At 37.5% G+C, this 18,842-nt stretch overlaps 3 protein-coding genes across 3 annotated transcripts in view; 1 reads left to right on the top strand and 2 right to left on the bottom strand.

Annotated features, from left to right (window-relative positions):
• The first annotated feature begins 316 nt into the window (after window positions 1-316).
• Window positions 317-1,941, top strand: LOC131436622 (uroporphyrinogen decarboxylase). The gene is made up of 2 exons (XM_058605445.1): window positions 317-479; window positions 760-1,941. The coding sequence occupies exons 1-2, from the start codon at window positions 465-467 to the stop codon at window positions 1,813-1,815; spliced, it is 1,071 nt and encodes a 356-aa protein (XP_058461428.1). The 5' UTR covers window positions 317-464; the 3' UTR covers window positions 1,816-1,941.
• A 42-nt stretch (window positions 1,942-1,983) lies between these two features.
• On the bottom strand, window positions 1,984-3,619 carry LOC131436623 (large ribosomal subunit protein eL31). The gene is made up of 3 exons (XM_058605446.1): window positions 3,511-3,619; window positions 3,048-3,299; window positions 1,984-2,263 (listed from the first exon to the last, which is right to left on the bottom strand). The coding sequence occupies exons 2-3, from the start codon at window positions 3,269-3,271 to the stop codon at window positions 2,113-2,115; spliced, it is 375 nt and encodes a 124-aa protein (XP_058461429.1). The 5' UTR covers window positions 3,272-3,299; window positions 3,511-3,619; the 3' UTR covers window positions 1,984-2,112.
• Window positions 3,620-14,426: 10,807 nt separating this feature from the next.
• LOC131437113 (collagen alpha-1(I) chain-like) overlaps window positions 14,427-18,842 on the bottom strand; it is a 30,398-nt gene continuing 25,982 nt past the window's right edge. The window contains exons 9-18 of the mRNA XM_058606265.1: window positions 18,213-18,384; window positions 17,934-18,154; window positions 17,812-17,878; window positions 17,603-17,755; window positions 17,322-17,536; window positions 16,594-17,133; window positions 16,303-16,537; window positions 15,924-16,246; window positions 15,684-15,864; window positions 14,427-15,624 (exon numbers count right to left, since the gene is read on the bottom strand). Of these exons, the coding sequence (XP_058462248.1) occupies window positions 14,639-15,624; window positions 15,684-15,864; window positions 15,924-16,246; window positions 16,303-16,537; window positions 16,594-17,133; window positions 17,322-17,536; window positions 17,603-17,755; window positions 17,812-17,878; window positions 17,934-18,154; window positions 18,213-18,384 (3,093 nt within the window). The 3' untranslated portion in view covers window positions 14,427-14,638. The remainder of the gene's footprint in view (window positions 15,625-15,683; window positions 15,865-15,923; window positions 16,247-16,302; window positions 16,538-16,593; window positions 17,134-17,321; window positions 17,537-17,602; window positions 17,756-17,811; window positions 17,879-17,933; window positions 18,155-18,212; window positions 18,385-18,842) is intronic.

The raw sequence follows: 18,842 nt of genomic DNA on the forward strand, positions 1-18,842 counted from the left end.
GCAACGCTATCACAAACAGAGAAGCCAGATGTGCAGATTTGTCTGTTAATCTGCAGATCTCGTACATAGTGCTGCAGACATTTTTTGTAGTGCAGACTTTTGAAAATCGAGTTTTCGCAGACTTTCGTCAAAATTTACAGACTTTTGAAATTTTCGCGACCTTTTTTTTTGCTCGCCAAATAAGTTTAGCGTACCATACTTCATAGAGAAATGCCTCCCAGAAAGACATACTAGCTGACTGCAGATTCTTTTTCAGATATACAGACATTTGCCACCCTGTCTGAAGATTTTTGAAATTTTTACCTGGCATCTCTGATCACAAAAAACAGTTAGTGATAAGAGAATACGAATCTGGGAAGTAAAAGATTTACTTATTCGATTCAATTTAATTTCGGTCAATCAGTCTGAAAGAACATTTTTGACCTTCTGAAGTTAGTGGTACATCAGAAGATAGGTAGATCGTGATGATTGCTAACAAGGTGAGCAAATTATTTTGTTCTTTTACTCACCGAGTAAAGATCAGTGTAAATTTTTTTCTCAAGTTCGTGTGATATTAATGAGCTGCATTTGAAAATGTCAATTGTTTTGAATCGTATTTCCGTTATACTTGGATTGCTTTCTACTTTACTGTTCTTATTTTTTTGTACTTTGTCTATGACTATGATTAGCAATCCGCTGTCACATTTGGCGAATAATGGTGTAGGATCGATTTGTTTGTCTAATATTCAAAATTTTGTATATACACTATATTGTTCGCAGGAGTTTCCACAGCTGAAAAATGACAATTTGTTGCGAGCTGCTCGTGGAGAACCGGTTGACCATGTACCTGTTTGGGTAATGCGGCAAGCCGGTCGATATTTACCAGAGTTTCTGGAGCTACGTGCCAAGCATGAATTCTTCGAAATTTGTCGAACTCCGGAATTGGCATGTGAAGTTACTATGCAGCCTCTTCGACGATTCGATTTAGATGCATCAATTATCTTTTCGGACATACTTGTTATTCCGCAGGCTTTAGGAATCCCTGTGGAAATGAAGAAGGGCGTTGGACCCGTGCTCCCTGAGCCATTGGTTGTGCCTACCGATTTGGAAAGGCTTAATCAGACGGGAACGATTGAAAGATTGAAGTATGTTGGTGATGCGATAACTATGATGCGACATTTGTTGGATGGAAAGGTTCCTTTAATTGGATTTACAGGTGCTCCTTGGACACTAATGGGATACATGATCGAGGGAGGTGGAAGCAAGACAATGTCGAAAGCAAAATCGTGGCTACAGGACTACCCAGAAGCAAGCACACAGTTGTTGAACATTCTTACGGATCAAGTTATTGAGTATTTACTAATGCAAATAAAAGCCGGAGCACAAATGCTACAAGTGTTCGAATCCAGTGCAGAGCACTTATCAAGAGAACAGTATTTGACAGTTTGCCTACCTTATTTAAAACGAATCCGTGACGACTTGCTATCCAAGTTAGCTGACGAAGGTATCATTCCTGTTCCAATGACGCTGTTTTCGAAAGGTGCAATGCATTCTTTGTCCGAACAGGCTCAAACTGGCTATGATGTTATTGGACTCGATTGGACAATCGATCCCGAGGAAGCAAGAAAGTTAGTAGGACCGAATGTAACTCTTCAAGGCAATCTAGACCCTCAAGACATGTACAAATCGCCGGATGAACTTCGTGAGTTGGTTTTGACTATGGTGAAGAAATTTGGAAAGCATCGATATATCGCTAACCTGGGTCACGGAATCACTCCACAAACACCAGTTGAAAGCATGACCGTTCTCGTTAAAACAGTGCACGATGCTCTGTGATAAATTATTGGACTAAATGGAGTGGAAACGAAAATTGCTATTAAATATATCATGTTTTTAACGAGTGAGAAATAAAACATGTTTTGTAGTTTTGGTAACGGTACATAAATAATTATTGATCAAGAGAAAACCTCGAATATAAAAACATTCCTCAAAAAGTAATTAAACTTTCTCATTTTTAATATTTGTAGTTTATTTCCCACAAATTCTTTTTACACCTTAATAAAATACACGTTGAACCGTTTTCGACTATTCCTTCGTTCAAGCTTCTAAACGTTAAGCGTGTAAATTTACATATTAATCGTCGGTTGATTCAACATTTTCGGTTTGCAGCTCCTTGAATGACGGCACAGGAACGTACGTCACCAAGGTGTACAATTTGTTGGGAGAATCTTCGTCATCATTGCGGCGACGGGACAAACGTACACGGATACGGAAAGGTGGATTCCTGTAAAAACAAAAACAAAATATGCGTTCGAAATTAATAATTTGCTCAATCTAATGTCGTTTAAAATTGAATCTTATGAAGCATTTTGCTTCGAATTTTATTTTGACATTGACGAAATAACGGTAAACTGCGTTAGTTCAAGTGTAGCCGAACAAAAATCAGATTCGCAACAAATTTGATTTACAGTTTGGCGTTACTAAACTAGTAAAATTATTAAATGGTTTGACTGTTGCAAAAACCTAAGAAAACCAATGCTAACATCCCACGACAAAAGGGCCAAACTGCAAATGACTTTCTCTATCGCGAGTTTTCAGATCTATCAGGTTATGTTTATGCTCAACTCTCAGACCAAATCCACAAACTTGTCAATATTGGGAGGGAACTTCTATAATGGCTCCGTAACAATCGGAACAGAAAATAAAGGGTAATCTGTAGAGACCATTTTGCCGAAGGAGGATCGAATTATTCCAGCTCAATAGAAGTTCAGTTCCATTATTGATCCTTACAATTTGGGGTTCGTTTTACCTGCTGACTAGGTCAGTCACAAATCGACCTCAGTACTATTGGAATCCTCAAACTACTCAACTGATGACAACCCTTATCAAATTATCTTTTTCCGTTAGAGGAATTGAAACCGAGTATTGAGTATTAATTTAAACTATTAACACCATATTATATGAGACGATTATCATTTTTTCAGTTCAGTTCGTGCTAATTAGTTTTCCACTGGAAGTTCGGGAGTATCATATTTTAATTAGCTGTTAAATACTCGTTCAAAACTCACCTGATTCCTCGGTGCCAAATAGCCTTGTTTAAACGAGTATCAATACGAACATCAGTGGTACCCATTTCTTTTTCGGCGAATTTGCGTACGATTTTTATTGCCCTCGGGGAACGCTTTTTGTAGCCTACTTTATGTAGTCGCCTGTTCAGATTGATGGTGCATTCCCGTGTCACAACTTCATTGATGGCTGATTTAGTCTTTTTCTCCGTTTTAGTTTTAGCCATCGTAAAACCTCAGTAGGAATTAATCAAACTGAAATTTGAAATGAAAAATTTTGGTTGAGAACATATTTTGTTTACACATTTACTGATCAAAACTGTATACATCGCATTTTATGTTGGAAATATCTTAACAAGGCATATGAGAACAGGCTCATTTCGTATACCAACAGCTAGCATTGAATTTATGCTTTAATTTAAAGCAGCTTTTTATATAATTTATTCTTTTTTTTGAGAGTACTTACAGTGGCAAACTTTTAATCAATTTAAATGTGTTCCTTTGCAGCTGAAAGCGCCGGAAACGAAAGAACGCATACGTATAAATTTGACAGCACGACATCTCGAAGCGACGCTTCGACATTTACAGTGATGCCATTTATACAGATTTTGCACAGGCTATAAAAAACCTAAGAGCAAATTCAGCCCGCAAATAAATAAACCATTGGTTTTACAGCATAAACAATTGATTCACAATTGGATCTATGGGTTACAATACATTTTATTTAATCTTAACAAGATTTTTTTCATTTTCAACGATTTAATATATTGATTCTACAATTTAATTTATTGTGCACGTGATGTTTCTAACAATATTCAAACTGTATACACACTAAGATTTAATTCCTTTGTTCGGTAATATTTTTGACGAGATCTTTCGGTAATCTATAGAAATAACCGATGTTTCGGTACATGGGTTTTATTTTACAACAATTATGCAAATTTTCACCGAACGATAAGTTTAACGTAAATTTTCATTACCGAATTCTGTATTCGTTATACAATTGATACGGTAAACCTGAATAGTCGCCGAATACGGTAAAAATCGTACTGTCCGTTTGGTAAAGTTATCTTCCAATAACCGAACTTCTGTGAAAATTGATTGTCATGAAACTAACTGTCAAACATTTATTAAAATATTCAGTGAGTGTCTTTTTATAAACCAAACGAAAAACATGTTGAAGGGTCGAATCGAATGGATTGAGGTACAGATGATAAAAGTTTTTAAGACATTAGAGTCACTAACAGCTTTTTATTTACTTATAAGCAGAAAACAATTTTGTATCACTTGTCCACTTGCTGCCAACACAAATCGTTCAAGGGTAATTTTTGTTGAACTCGACGGATTGTGCAGTGTTTTGAAAGGCGCTCATAATTCCGGAAAGTCGGAACATCTGACACTTTTTAGATTTCTCGTAGAATAAAATCATTTTCTCCATTCGTTTTTGTGAATATGTGTTGTTTTTTGAAATCCGAAAATTCAGAATTTTAACCAAAGGAAATCAAACAAACAAAAATTACCGAACAATCTGTTAGATCCATTTGGTTTACAGTTTACGGTAGTTGTTTGACAGTTCAGCAATTACCGAACGATCGGTAATGAATTCAATTACCGAACTGATTACCGAACGTTCAGCTGTTGAAAATTCGGTAAAAAATTACCGAATACTGCGAAATTTTCTAAGTGTGTACATTTGATTGTTTTCGAAGATAACATGTATGAGAAAATTTTATGATTTAAATTGTTACGATACTTAACAACCTATACAATCTATTGTAAAAAGCACATTTACAATTATTTGAATAGTGTATAACAATACATTAGAATATGTTTCAATGGTCAAAGCAAAATTGTTTAAGGTTTTGTAACAACAAATCATATTGTTTTTTTACAATATTTTTTATTCGGGAGCAGCTGCAAGATTCATACGAATTGTCTATAATATAATTTATGTATTTTCATAGAAAATCTGTACTACCCAGAATGAAAAATCTGTATTTATCTGTATTCACTTATAGTGAAATTTTACAATGAAAATTTGTTATTCCAAAAATTTATGGTTTTATAATAAGAAAATTAATGAGCGCTCAATATTCACATCACTCTACAATAACGAAATTAAATGTTTTCAAATTTTCATCAACAATCGGAATTGACAAAACATAATTTCAATTTCATATACTTTCAAAATGTTGACTTGGTAAGTTGATGTGGGATCTCAGCGATCAACTTAAACTACCAACACCGTTTGAAGATTTTTAGATCAATTTGTGATTCGTCCATTGATTACAAAAATCTTATCTCTTCACTACTACCAAAGAAAGCTCAGACGAAAAAAAATATTTTATTTTTTTCCTTTTTTTGAGAAATCTGTATGAATCTGTATTGAATTTAGGAAACTGTACTAAATCTGTATTCTGTATGAAATCTGTATGCGCATGTAAAAATCTGTATAATACAGAACAATCTATACAAATGGCATCTCTGTTTGAAACACAGATAAAACGATGCTGGGGCTGCCAGTTTATTTGGTTATAATTCCTAGATTTAAATTTTAAAACTGACATAAATTACGCATCTAGAACTAGAACACTCCTGAACATCCTCGAAAACAAAAAGCCAGTGTATGTGAAGGCTAGACCTGTTGCATTTGCGGTGCGAGAGGCAGTCGACAGGGAGATCGATAAATTTGTAAGTGGCGGTATATGGGAAAAAGTGGACCATTCAGAGTGGGCAACACCTGTGGTTCCAGTAAAAAAGGCTGGCGGTAAGGTTCGATTATGCGGATTATAAAATCACTTTGAATCCACACTTGCTGGTGGATGAACATATATTGCCTACTGCCGAAGAATTATTCGCAACCGTTGCAGGTGGAGAACGTTTTTCCAAGTTGGATTTATACCAAGCATATTTACAGTTAGAGCTTCGGCAGGAACACCGAGAGTTACCGAGAGTAGGAAGTTTTCAAAAGGTTAGATAAGTACAATTTACGCATAAATCGAAATAAATGAGAATTTTTCTTCTATCGAATCGAGTATCGTGGGTACATGTTGAATAAAGAAGGAATTCACACGCTTCGCGATAAAGTTGATGCAATACTAAACATACCAGTTCTACAAAACATATTACGGTCGATTTTTCCCCAATCTGAATACGATCCTGTACCCGTTAAAAGATTTACTCAAAAGTTACGTTCCTTTCATTTAGAAGTTCACTTACATTAAGAAGGAGATGCAATCGGACTGATTACTGGTTCCCTATGACTCTTTCCTTCCACTGATTTTAGCTACTGATGCGTCACCCTATGGTGTAGGTGCGGTTCTCAGCCATAAATTCCCTGATGGTACCGAGCGACCATTGTAGTACGATTCTCAAACACTAACACGAACTCAGCAAAAGTATTCGCAAATAGATAAAGAGGCTTATTTGATCATATTTGGCGTTCGTAAATTTCATCAGTATCTATACGGTCGTAAGTTCACTCTTGTTACAGACAACAAGCCATTCAGTCAAATTTTCTCTGAATCCAAGGTGCTTCCGACTATGTCCGCGATGCGAATGCAGTATTATGCAGCATTCATACAGGCTTTTGATTACAAAATATGTCATCGTCGATCGTCAGATCACGGCAATGCAATTGCTATGTCCCGATTGTCAATTTCGCATACTAAACCAGAATCTGAGATTGAAGAATGCTATTCAAACATTGCCATTGACAGTTGACGAATTAAGTTCAGCTACTCTTTTTGATGAAAGTGTTCGAAAACTCTCACGTGCCTTGAGAACGGGCAAGAAAGTTGATGAAAGATTTCGTTTCGGTGTTAACCAGGAGGAGTTTAGCCTTCAGAAAGACTGCCTAATGCGTGATAGTCGTGTGTACATACCATCTCCCTTGAGAATGAAAGTCCTAAGTGAACTACATTCAACGCATTTTGGCATCTCTAGGATCAAATCACTTACTTGAGGATATTGCTGGTGGGAAGGAATTGACAAGAACATTGAAAATTTAGTGAGTAAGTGTCTTTCTTGTCAGGCTAATAAAGCGAATCCTTCTAAGATTTCATTCCATTGTTGGGTAACGCTTTCAGAACTTTCCAACGAATTCATGCTGACTATGCGGGTCCATTCATGAGACACTACTACTTGATCTTACTCGATGCTTTCTCGAAGTGGCCTGAGGTTCGTATTGTCAAGAATATGACTACAGAGTGCACGATTGATGCTTGCAGACAATTTATTTTTAGCACTTACGGAATACCCTCGGTATTCGTGAGTAATAACGGTCCCCAATTCACATTGGTGGAATTCGCAAAATTCTTAAAATTGAACGGTGTCGTTCACAAGTTCAGGGCTCCTTATCACCCATCCACAAACGGGCAAGCTGAGACACTTATTTGAACGATGAAAGCCAAGTTGAAATCAATGGATTTCAATCGTTCTGAAGTACATAGGAAAATGTGTAATATTTTGTTGTCGTATCGTAAAATGACTCACCCTACAACTGGATACTCTCCATCGATGCTGGTCTTTGGTCGTCAAATACGCTCACGGCTTGACCTAATGATCCCTTCCGTTGACTCTAACGCACCCGAAGTGCACGCTAAAATTAGAGAACTGATAGTTGGTTTTAAGGTAGCAGCACGAGAATACATTCATGGAGATAAGTGGAATTTTTGTATTATTAAAGATCGACTTGGGAAACTTCATTACATTGTAGAGCTGAAAGATGGACGGGTCTGGAAACGCCATATAGATCAACTACGAAGTGTGGGTGCAGAACTTAAGAGTTTCTTATCAGATGAAACTGTTTTTCGCGGAGATAGGTTTGGATGTCATGATCCCCGTAATCGTGATATCGCCGTAGCTTCCAACAATCCTAATACGATGATTCCAGAAGAAAACATAAATAATCCCGCTGACATTCCTGTTCCCAAAGTTCCTATCCTTGAACCGACTTCTCCAGATTCCTTTTCGGGTAATCAACCATTCGTTCCAACCGGAATTGTTAAAAACGAGTGCATTTGGATTACCGACAACCCAAGGATTGCGCCGATCAAAACGCGCGGTCCAAACTCCACAGAGACTGAACCTATAAACCTCGGAAGGAGTTTTATTCGACGGGGAAGAGCTGTTATAACTGAGCAACGACTACCAACATAACATTCGTTTCCGATGCATACTTGTAAAAACCAGAAAAAGAGAAATATACGTTTCCACATTTAAAGTAAAATACCGATGATTCTTTTCTATTTCTTACTCGTGCAATCCAGTCGATTTTTGATGCTGTTCAAGTTACAATAAAAATGACCTTGGATATTAGCATGAAAAAGATCAATTAAATATTTTTGTTTGAAACAAACAAAATGTTTGATTTTAACAGACAAAAGCGTAAGTTACATAATCTAATCATTTTGAGTAACTATCTTAATAATTATTTAAACTACTATTTTTCCAAATTAATTTTACTGTATAACTTTAGGAAATTGATTTGTTGTGCTTACCAAAATATTGATTGGCACAAACTAATTCTCTGAGAAAATTTAATTATCTAGCTTTGTAGTTTCAAGTAACAATATTTTCAATATCAACCCTGATTTTCTTTTGTCACTATTTGTATCAAATAAACCGTTGTGTGAAACCAAAGTTTGATTATTTTTGAAATTTTGCGTCCTCGGAATTTCATGTCGCTTTTATGAGAATGTTAGGTATCATTAAAAGTTTTTACATTTATTTACATTTCATATCTAACAGTGTACTCGATCTTTACCACAGCACGAAAAATGGAAGAATCGAAACAGATATTATCGATTCTGGATTTCACTTCCGGGGGAGCTCTCAACCATTTTGGATTTCACTTCCGGTGGTGCTTGTCTCCGAAGCCGTTTTTGTTGCTGATTCATTACAACCACGTGCTGATTGTTCCGAACTTCTGCAATTGTTCAATATAGTAATCTACGCTCTCATCATTTCTTGAGTTTACCTATTGCGCGAACAAATTATGGTTACAAAAATCTATTTTCCAGTATGTGTCGAATATTCAATAACTGCCCCAGTGTCTCCGACTTTCATTTATATTTAAGTATAAATAGACGATTTTTTTCTTAACCTCTTGTCAGAATAGCTTTAGAACCAGTATTATAAGTGTGAATGTAACAAATAGTTAATTTGATGTATTCATTTAACTATAAGATATCTATATATCTTTTGGATGTAAATTATCTGTTCGTACAAAAGATGAGGAGGTTTTATGCCTGTTGGAGAAAGAGCCATGAGAGTTTCAGCTTCAGTGGGCTTTTTTTATATCAAAATAAACAGGGTGTTAACACAAAATCTCGACGTTTTATACAATTTTAGGACTTTCGGAAAAAAAAATTTCGATTTCGAAAATTTCATGTATGGTACTTTTTCAAGAACGAAAATTTTCAAACCTTTACCGCCGGGCAGCACCCTTTACCCATGTCCAATTTAGCACAAATTTTGCATGGGGAATTTTGGCATTAAAAATGCCTTACTCTTCACTATACGGAGCCGGAGGTCAATTAAAAGTTTCAAAAATAGCCGCGTAACCTTTTTTCGTCATAATTTTGAACGTTAATAACTCAGTCATTTGTTGATGGATTGATATAATTTGACAACCAATCGATTCGGAAACTTTTACCTTAAACATGTATGGCAACATCGTTTCAATATATTAATATTGAATTAATTTGTATTAAAAAATGGGTAGAATTGACCTATGTTTTCATCCACCAATCCCAGCTGACCAAATTGACGTCATTTTCTTGTTCGGCATAGGAGGCTTTGCGTCATGCATAAAAACACCGCATCATTCTGCGTAGTTCGAAGAGGAATCTATAAATATATGATGCAAATCATTTCTTGATTTCAGTTGATTCCTGACTGCGAATGAAACAAGTAGCTCGTCCAGTGAGGTGATGACTAGATTGTATATGCGTTCGCTCGTTCGATTGTCGCTTTTGCTAAGTCTTCACTGTACGAGGCTGGGTGTCAGTTTAAAAAAATGCAAAAATAACCGCGTAACGTTTTTCTATCATAATTTTGAGGTGAGGTGATGACTAGATTGTATATGCGTTCGCTCGTTGGATTGTCGTTTTGCTAACTCTTCACTGTACGAGGCTGGGTGTCAGTTTAAAAATATGCAAAAATAACCGCGTAACGTTTTTCTATCATAATTTTGAACGCTTAGAACTCAGTCATTTGTCGATGAATTTATATAATTTAAATACCAATCGATTCGGAAACATTTAACTTAAACTTATGCGGTAACGTGATTTAAGCATTTCAATTGCATACCATTGAAAGATTGGATTAAATTGACCTATGTTTTCACGAGCCAATGACAGTCTCAGTGAATGATGTCAAACTCTCGTCCGATTTGCGCAGTATGAACTATAGCACAAAAGGGAAACTATAAATATATGCCCGAATACATTTCTGCTTTAGTTTACCCATGGCTTATCTTGATTCTCCGGTAACTAGCAGGCCAACTTAGAATTATCGGCTATAGATTTTTCGAACCTAATTTGAAGCGCTTGTATCTCTGTGATTTATTGATAAATTTTCCTCATTTAACTTGATTCGAAAAAGTTTAAAAATGTTTTAATTTATCAACGGGTAATTTGCCTACTGAATTACTATCCCTCAGCATAATCTCTCAGACCCTATTATTAAACCAAACGATAATCGTGTAACCTAATTGAATAGTTAGAAATTGATTTAGTCGTATAAAGCATAATATTTTGGTCTAGTCTTGCTTCCAAGAATCTCATAGAAGTGATCCAGACTAAGTGTAGCAAAAATAATGCAATGCAAATCGTTATGCAGTATCGATTTGAACAAGCTGTTGTCCCACCAGAAATAAAACACTTCAAAAGATTCGGAACTTAGTACAAATAAGTTGCATCTACTCACATATATAGAATTATCAGATGCAATAAAACACAGTATTAGAGATAAACTGAAGACAAGCTGAACTGCGATCTTATACATGTATAATTTAAATCCTTACTAAACTCGGGTTACAGAAAGTTTCAGTTAAATTATCATTTACATCAAAACAACAAGTGTTTTATCACTACATGCGTTGTAACAATGGTAATGTTCGTTCATGTATTAATAAAATCAAGTTGCAATATGAACAAAATTAAGGAATTTGGTTGCGTATGCATTATGTGAAAATCAATTAAAGTAACAAAATATGTTCTGCGGATTGTGTCACATATTTTATTCTTTGTATTGCTGCCATTCTATTTTCAGACGCTTTCCGAAGATTATCGACGCTTTTTAACGAAGGTTCATTAAAATTACACTATTACTGATTTTATTGGTTGACGGTTATTCAAATTTTTCACATCCACATTTTTCGATCAAAATATTTAAAATCTTCTTTAATCGCTGTTTATAAAATGATTGAGTTTGTACGTTCTATGTCTTGAAAATCATTATGATATAAAATCGTTTCATTTGTCCTGATTTATATCTTGAGGTTGTTCGTATCCAAAATTGATCTTTTAAGTAACTTTGAAATCATCATAATTGACTTTCATTTAAAGGATATTTTCCAAAAATTTTCAAATGTAAAAATTTGTTGAAGGCATAAAATAGAGTAGAATCAATTGTTCTGAAACAATCTAATTGTCATTGTTATTCACCAAAACTGTAAACACTAAAAGTAGAGCAAGTTTGTAATTTGTGACTTTTAGTGCATCCATCATCATCTTTATTTTTGTATTTATTATGGGTATCTTAGAATTATTTCATTTTTAATGTAATCGTGATCGGTCGTGTCTTGCATACAACCCTCTAATTTTTTTCGAGGCGCTTAAACTTTTAAGCACTAGCGCTTTACGAAATTAGAGGTGATCCCAAAATATCGGCACCTTTATATATATATATATATATATATATATATATATGTATATATAATAGCGGTAAAAAACAACGTGTTTTATAGGTTACGTTACTTATACCATCATATCTCCGGAACCAGAAGTCACAGTCATTTGATTTTTGAATTGATCAATGGCCCGACAGTAGCTTTAATCCGTCATACGATGTAATTCATAAAGACCTTATTTGTCAAATGACGGAAAATTTTATTTGTAATGGCTTAATGTTAGATGAGCTTGAATTTTACTGGTTTCGACTGTAACTTGCGTTCTGCTAGCAGGTGTGACTGTATGAATTTAAATGCACCTTTTACCAACCAAGCAGATGCATGCTTCTGTGGCTCAGTCGATTAACAGACGTATGTGCGATCCAATTATTCTTGGTTCAAGTCGCGGCGGTTGCTATCAGTATTCAATTTTTGTTTATATCAATGAATTTCATGTATGGAGTTTTAGACACAATATTAAATGTTCTTCCACGTAAATTTGCGTGAGCTGCGACGCTCCATTTATGTGCATCTAATAAGATGTAAAGTCACAGGATTTTTTTAAGTGTGTACATACACTCACACACAGACATTTTCCGATCTCGTCGAACTGAGTCGAATGGTCTACAACACTATGGGTCTCCGAGGCTCCGTTCGAAAGTCGGTTTTTCAAGGGATGTAATATCTTCGTTTCGGCTCTAAGAAACAATATCATTGAAAAATTAGTTCGATGAATGTTCAATTCAGCTGCTATAGCGACCCGAGAGGTAGGGGAAAGTGTAATAATATGCCGCCCTTAAGAAAACATTGAGATATTTCTAAATGTACTGATATATTTTCATCCAGAATGTAGGTATTTCTTTGCAATACGCCTGAGAAACATAATTTTCAATGATTCCGGTAAAAGTGATGAGAAGTGATGGATACAAACACATTCTCAGTTTTTCGCCCCAAACCGTATAATATGCACCACAACAAATCAGTGGAATGCCCCACAACAATGATGCAATATGCCCCTTGAAATGTCGATATAGAAGAAAAGCAGATAAAGAAGATATTCTTTGCATTAGAAATCAATTGCATAATCAATTAATTACAACTGGAAACCAACATTTTTGATCCTCCCAATGCTAAATTTTTTGGAGTTTCAATTTAATAAAGGCCCCTTTTAAGACTTAGTTCTGATCCCAGCTGCGTCCATGAGTTCAACCAATAGCTAAATTAGAATAAAAATTATGTAATGATACAAACAAACTCGAAACAGTTTATGAAATTATCAACAAAATGTCTGAAAATAACAGCTTATTTTATAATTTATAGAAGTTAATCGTTTGGTTCAAATACTATTTCCGAGTAGATTTCATAATTAATGACGAGTTACCTAAGATGATATTTAAGCTATAAGAGAATATGTTTTAATAAATTCAAAACGTTGTGACTATGTTAGAATTAAATTAGGATAAGAATATTATGTAAAAGTGATGCTACGGCGAAGAAAAACTTATGTAAACTGCCTTAAGAAATAAACGTATTTATGGAAAAAAAAATGCTAAATTTTGTTTTAAAAACCGTTATAAATCTTTAAAGCAATATTCTAACTCGAAGCATACTGTTGAATCGAAGGTGGGACATAATGTCCATTGAGTGACTGTTATGAGAAAATTCGTATATCAAAGAAATGGAATTGTTTCTCTAGATTTGTATACTGTAAATAGAGACATTAGCACTGCAAAAAGTTAATTACTAAGTAGCAACCGACCATTAGACCATTTTATATGGTTAAAATGCTTGTTTAGTCGAAGCAAAACCTTACATCGAAAAGTTACCTAATGATATTTTCAGTGCCATTTGAGTCAATTTGTTCTAATTCCTGATTCCTGCATAGCAGAAAGATCTTACGAAAAGATAGTGTTAGTGATGAAACTTTTGTTTAGAAAAGTCTTGAATACTTAAAAAAGGAAGGTGACGTTTTGGCCAACAGGGCCGCTTTATAATACTTTCCCCTACTCCAAATTTCATTTTTCTCTTTTAGCTAATGCATCGAACACAGATCTCACTATAACCAACGAATTAAGCATATGAAATGATTGGTGGAGCTGAGCTTGTTCTACTTCATCTCGTTCCAACGCAGCTCAATTAGCGGAACAATTCTATGAAAACTTTGTTAGCTCGAATTCTGGCCGACATTTTTCGAGTTTTCGCTATAACACTCTACTGATTATTTATAATCAGCTTTGATTTTGGTATTCGTAGGTTTGAAGACACCTTAGAATATTTCAAATGCACCGAGTTTTTAGAACCTGTCTACTGACATTTGAAATCCTTGTTGATGAGAGAATTCAGCCTCTGCGCTGTTGATGACGTTAAATGAAGGTTGGTTCCCAATTTCAATGAAGGTTGGTAAATTTGGAACGAGAACAGGGAAGCGATTTTCGAATATTACAATGAATCGAGTATACTCCCAATTCCAATCATGTTTAACATTTTCTATATTCACTCACACACATTTTATTATTTCAGATCTACCATAAAAACTACAAAGGGGAACCTACGCTAATCTTAGTTGTAAAATCTTGTTACAAGATATTCTCAAAAATATCACTTTCTTTGGTGTCACTGTGGCAGAGATCATTATTTTTGCCTCTGCAGTACCTGATTTGATGTCAGTTGAACGATGGCAATGATGTTTGATGCTAACTTAATAGAAACACACCGCTCCTATCTCGATCCAGAACTGTTGGTTTAGTTCTCCGACATCTCGTATTGCTATATCGATAATTGGTAGCCTGGATGGTTTATCCGTTTTATAATTTAAAATGGAAGCAGCATAAGTTGATGTTCGGTGCTGACATTCATCCAGGACACTGTCATATCTTAACCGTTGCGGCCCTTTGGCTGTCAGTTCGGCATCATTCCAAGCTAGTAATTTCAAACTTTGTCGGAAACTGTTTTTTTCTTTGTTGAAATAAGCAACACTATTTTTGCAGTGATATGTTATGTTTTGCGATGCTGAGGCGGATAATAGCTGAAGAAAACCAATTTGATTGCTGTCCGCTTTATATGTGATTTTCATACCGCTATCCATCTCTCCAAGCCATATTTCGTGTTCATTGCCAATATAATGAAGTTCTTTGGTCCTCAATGGTTGAGGAAGTACGCAAGTACTTCGTAATTCAGCATCACAATATACTAAAATTGCATCTCGAGCGTCTCCTTCATTTGGATCGATCCAGTAGTGACCTGATGTGAATTCCGGATAAGCTGCGAATAGATCTCTACATGTTTTAGCTGGGGAAGATTGTTTACCGTCAGGTTTTTTAAATGTAGCAAAGGTAATTTTTAGTTTCTCATAAGCGGTTTCTACTAGCTTTCTGCGTTCATCTTCAGTCAGATCGAATACATTAAACTTTAACGGTTCATCACCCAAACTTGGGTCTGGTCCCTTAGTGTTGCTCATTTGCCCGTGTCCAAGTAGAGCAGCTAAAGCAGCGGCATCATATCCAATTCCTTCACCAGATGGACCCGGAGGTCCTGGAGGACCCGGTGGACCAATTGAACCCGGTTTTCCATCATTTCCTTGAGGTCCTCGTGGCCCAGTAACGCCTATAATACCCTGTATACCCGGAGATCCATCTCTGCCAGGCGGACCACGAGGTCCAGTATCACCTGGCTTGCCCGGCGGACCTGCAGAGTGTAGTTCCAAATTAATGTTAGCTAAAACTCATCATACACAACTACTATACCCTCAGATCCTGCATTTCCCTTTTCTCCAGAGGGTCCAACAGGCCCTGGTAAACCTTGCAGGCCGATTAAACCACGATGGCCTTTCACACCTTTTTGACCTGATTCTCCAATTTCACCTTTAGCGCCCTCCAATCCTGGTGGACCAGGTTTTCCTCTTGGACCCGATGGACCATCTACACCCTAAGTTCATAGAAAGAGTAATTAACCACTTGTAATTAATTGTTCATAATCGTTCAAACCTGTGGTCCAGTTTCTCCTCGAAGTCCCCTTTCACCTGTTTGACCAATGATTCCTTGAGGTCCTTGTGGACCGGGTAAACCGGGCGCGCCAGGTAGACCTTGCGAGCCTGGTAGACCAATTGGACCTTTATCACCGGTTCTACCTGCAATACCAGGAGGACCTTGCTTGCCAGGTGCCCCTTCATGTCCGGGCTCTCCAGTAGGTCCTGTTGGTCCAGGGGGTCCAGCGATTCCGGAAGGTCCTGGTGGGCCATCATTTCCAGGTTTTCCGGGATGTCCAGCTTCACCGGATGCGCCTCGTAGACCTCGCGATCCCTGTAGACCTGAAAAATTAATTTAATGATTACTTTACAATAAACTATTTAATGTGACTACTTACCGCTAGGACCTGGTAAACCAGGTAATCCTCGATCTCCTGGAGAACCTTGCGGGCCTGGATTTCCTGGTGGTCCAGCAGGACCATCGCTACCTGCAGCTCCTTTTATGCCCTCAGGACCAGGTTGACCTGGCATGCCTGTAGGTCCTGGGTTTCCAGGTCTACCGTGATCTCCGGGATTACCTTTCTGCCCTGGAATTCCAGTAGCTCCCGGTGATCCTGGGTTTCCGGGTTGACCCTTGAGGAATATTTATCTGTTATTTTTTTATTCGATTAAAAAAGGGAGGTTCTTACCGCAGCTCCAGGATCTCCAGGTCTTCCTGGAGCACCCATAGATCCTATCTCTCCACGTAATCCAGGCTCTCCACGCGACCCTTTACTTCCGGTTAATCCAATCAAACCCTGAGGTCCAGGTTCACCAGGAATGCCAGGATTACCACTATTTCCTTGTTCACCCTTCAATCCCATCGCACCACGATCTCCTTTTGATCCAGACAGACCAATAGGCCCTTGCGGTCCTGGAAAACCTTGCAAACCCTGGGGTCCTATAGGTCCCCGTTCACCAATAGCCCCAGATGCTCCAACTTCCCCAGGTGTACCTGGAGTTCCAGGTTCGCCTTTTTCGGCTGGTTCGCCAGGTGGACCTGTTTGTCCTATTGGACCTTGCAATCCTCTTTCTCCAATTCTACCAGCCGGACCTTCAGGTCCAATTGGACCTGCAGTACCACGTTCCCCTTTTTCGCCTGATGGGCCAGGAAGACCTCGTAATCCTGGCATGCCAATCATGCCAGGAGCACCCTGGTGGCCCTTCATACCAGCTGGACCTGGAGATCCCTGTAGAAAAATTATTTCTTAGGTGATATACACCCCCACTCGATCGATTTCGATTGGATGACGTTTTTGTATGAAAAACTCAAACTCAATCGAGATACAGAATGCAAAATTTCACATTCGATTGAAATATCCCGATTCGATCGAAATACAGAATGGGGGTGATAATATTAGAAATAATAAAACCTAACCGGTGGTCCATCATTCCCTTGAGCACCAGCTTCTCCTCGCAAACCAGGAGTACCCGTTATACCGATTGGCCCTCTTTCTCCAGGAAATCCGCGCTCTCCTCTAATACCAGGTTGTCCTGCTGGACCAGATGGGCCAGGTTGACCGCTCTGACCATCTTTTCCAGGTGCTCCTGGATTTCCTGGCGTTCCCGGTAAACCTTGAAATCCTCGAGGACCTAGAATACAGAAAAAATATAATAGCAAAAGTGGTACTTAAAGAACAATAAAAATATTTCGTTTACCTCCTGGACCTGGTGGACCACGGTCACCATCGTTTCCAGGCGGTCCTGGAGGACCTGGGATACCAGTAGGTCCATCTTTACCAGCATCTCCACGCGGTCCTGGTGTGCCTGGTTGCCCTATGTCTCCATCTTTACCAGGTTCGCCGGGAAAACCTATGATAATTTGTGAATAAACGTTATTTGTCAAAGACATATTTTACAATTATTACCTTTGTCTCCAGGTAAACCTATGGGACCTGGAAGACCTTGCAAGCCTTGATGTCCGGGTTCTCCAACCTAGGAATAGGTATGAAAAGAAAACATGTTCTATATAATTTTTAAACTATTTTACCTTTCCATCGGACCCTGGTAGCCCTCGCTCTCCTGGAGCTCCGGCTTTTCCTTGGGATCCAGATCGTCCGGGAACTCCTCTAAGACCTTGAATTCCTGGTGGTCCTGGAGCACCTGGATCTCCAGTTGATCCCTTATTTCCTTGAGGACCAGCTGCTCCACGATCTCCACTTTGACCCTTTATACCTTGAGCTCCATCAGGACCAGGTAATCCCGGAACACCTTACGAGAAAGGTTTCATTCGTTGGCATGAGAACTTCAGATTTGATTATTATCGTACCTGGTAAGCCTCGTTCTCCTTGTGGTCCAGATAATCCAGTAGGGCCTTTCATTCCACGCTTGCCTCTTTTTCCTTCAGGACCAATAGCTCCGGGAAGACCTCTCGGTCCTGGCAATCCTCCTTCGCCTTTAACACCAGCTTCTCCCTTGTATCCTCTTTCACCAGGTAGGCCCTGTTATAAAAAAAGATGGAGTTTTTTCGTATGTAAATATAATATATTGGGAGTACAAATTAGTTCGGTCCGTTTTCAAAAGAGGGTTTTGGCTATTATGAATATTGAACAGTATCAGATAGTGTCGATAATTTCAAGAGGTTAGACATCTGTCATTAATATACGATTCATATTGCTTCGAGTTTTGTTTTTAAAAAACTTTGTTTTTCACTGTGGTAATTGTGAACATTTTTGTGTTAACTGAGCAGGATTTTCGGGAAATTTTTGTTTTCTGTTTCAATCGGAAGAGAAGTGCAGCTGGAACTCTCATGCTTGTGGATATTTATGATGATAATGTTCCAACTGATAAATCATGGTCCTCACAAGTTCCTATCTCATGCCTCCCCGTGTGTCTATGATGACATTTGGTCAATAGAACGGCGTCAACTGGGTGCTATCGCATTCTGCGTTAGTAATAG

The sequence above is a fragment of the Malaya genurostris genome, chromosome 3, assembly GCF_030247185.1.
Source record: "Malaya genurostris strain Urasoe2022 chromosome 3, Malgen_1.1, whole genome shotgun sequence".
Classification (NCBI taxonomy): domain Eukaryota; kingdom Metazoa; phylum Arthropoda; class Insecta; order Diptera; family Culicidae; genus Malaya; species Malaya genurostris.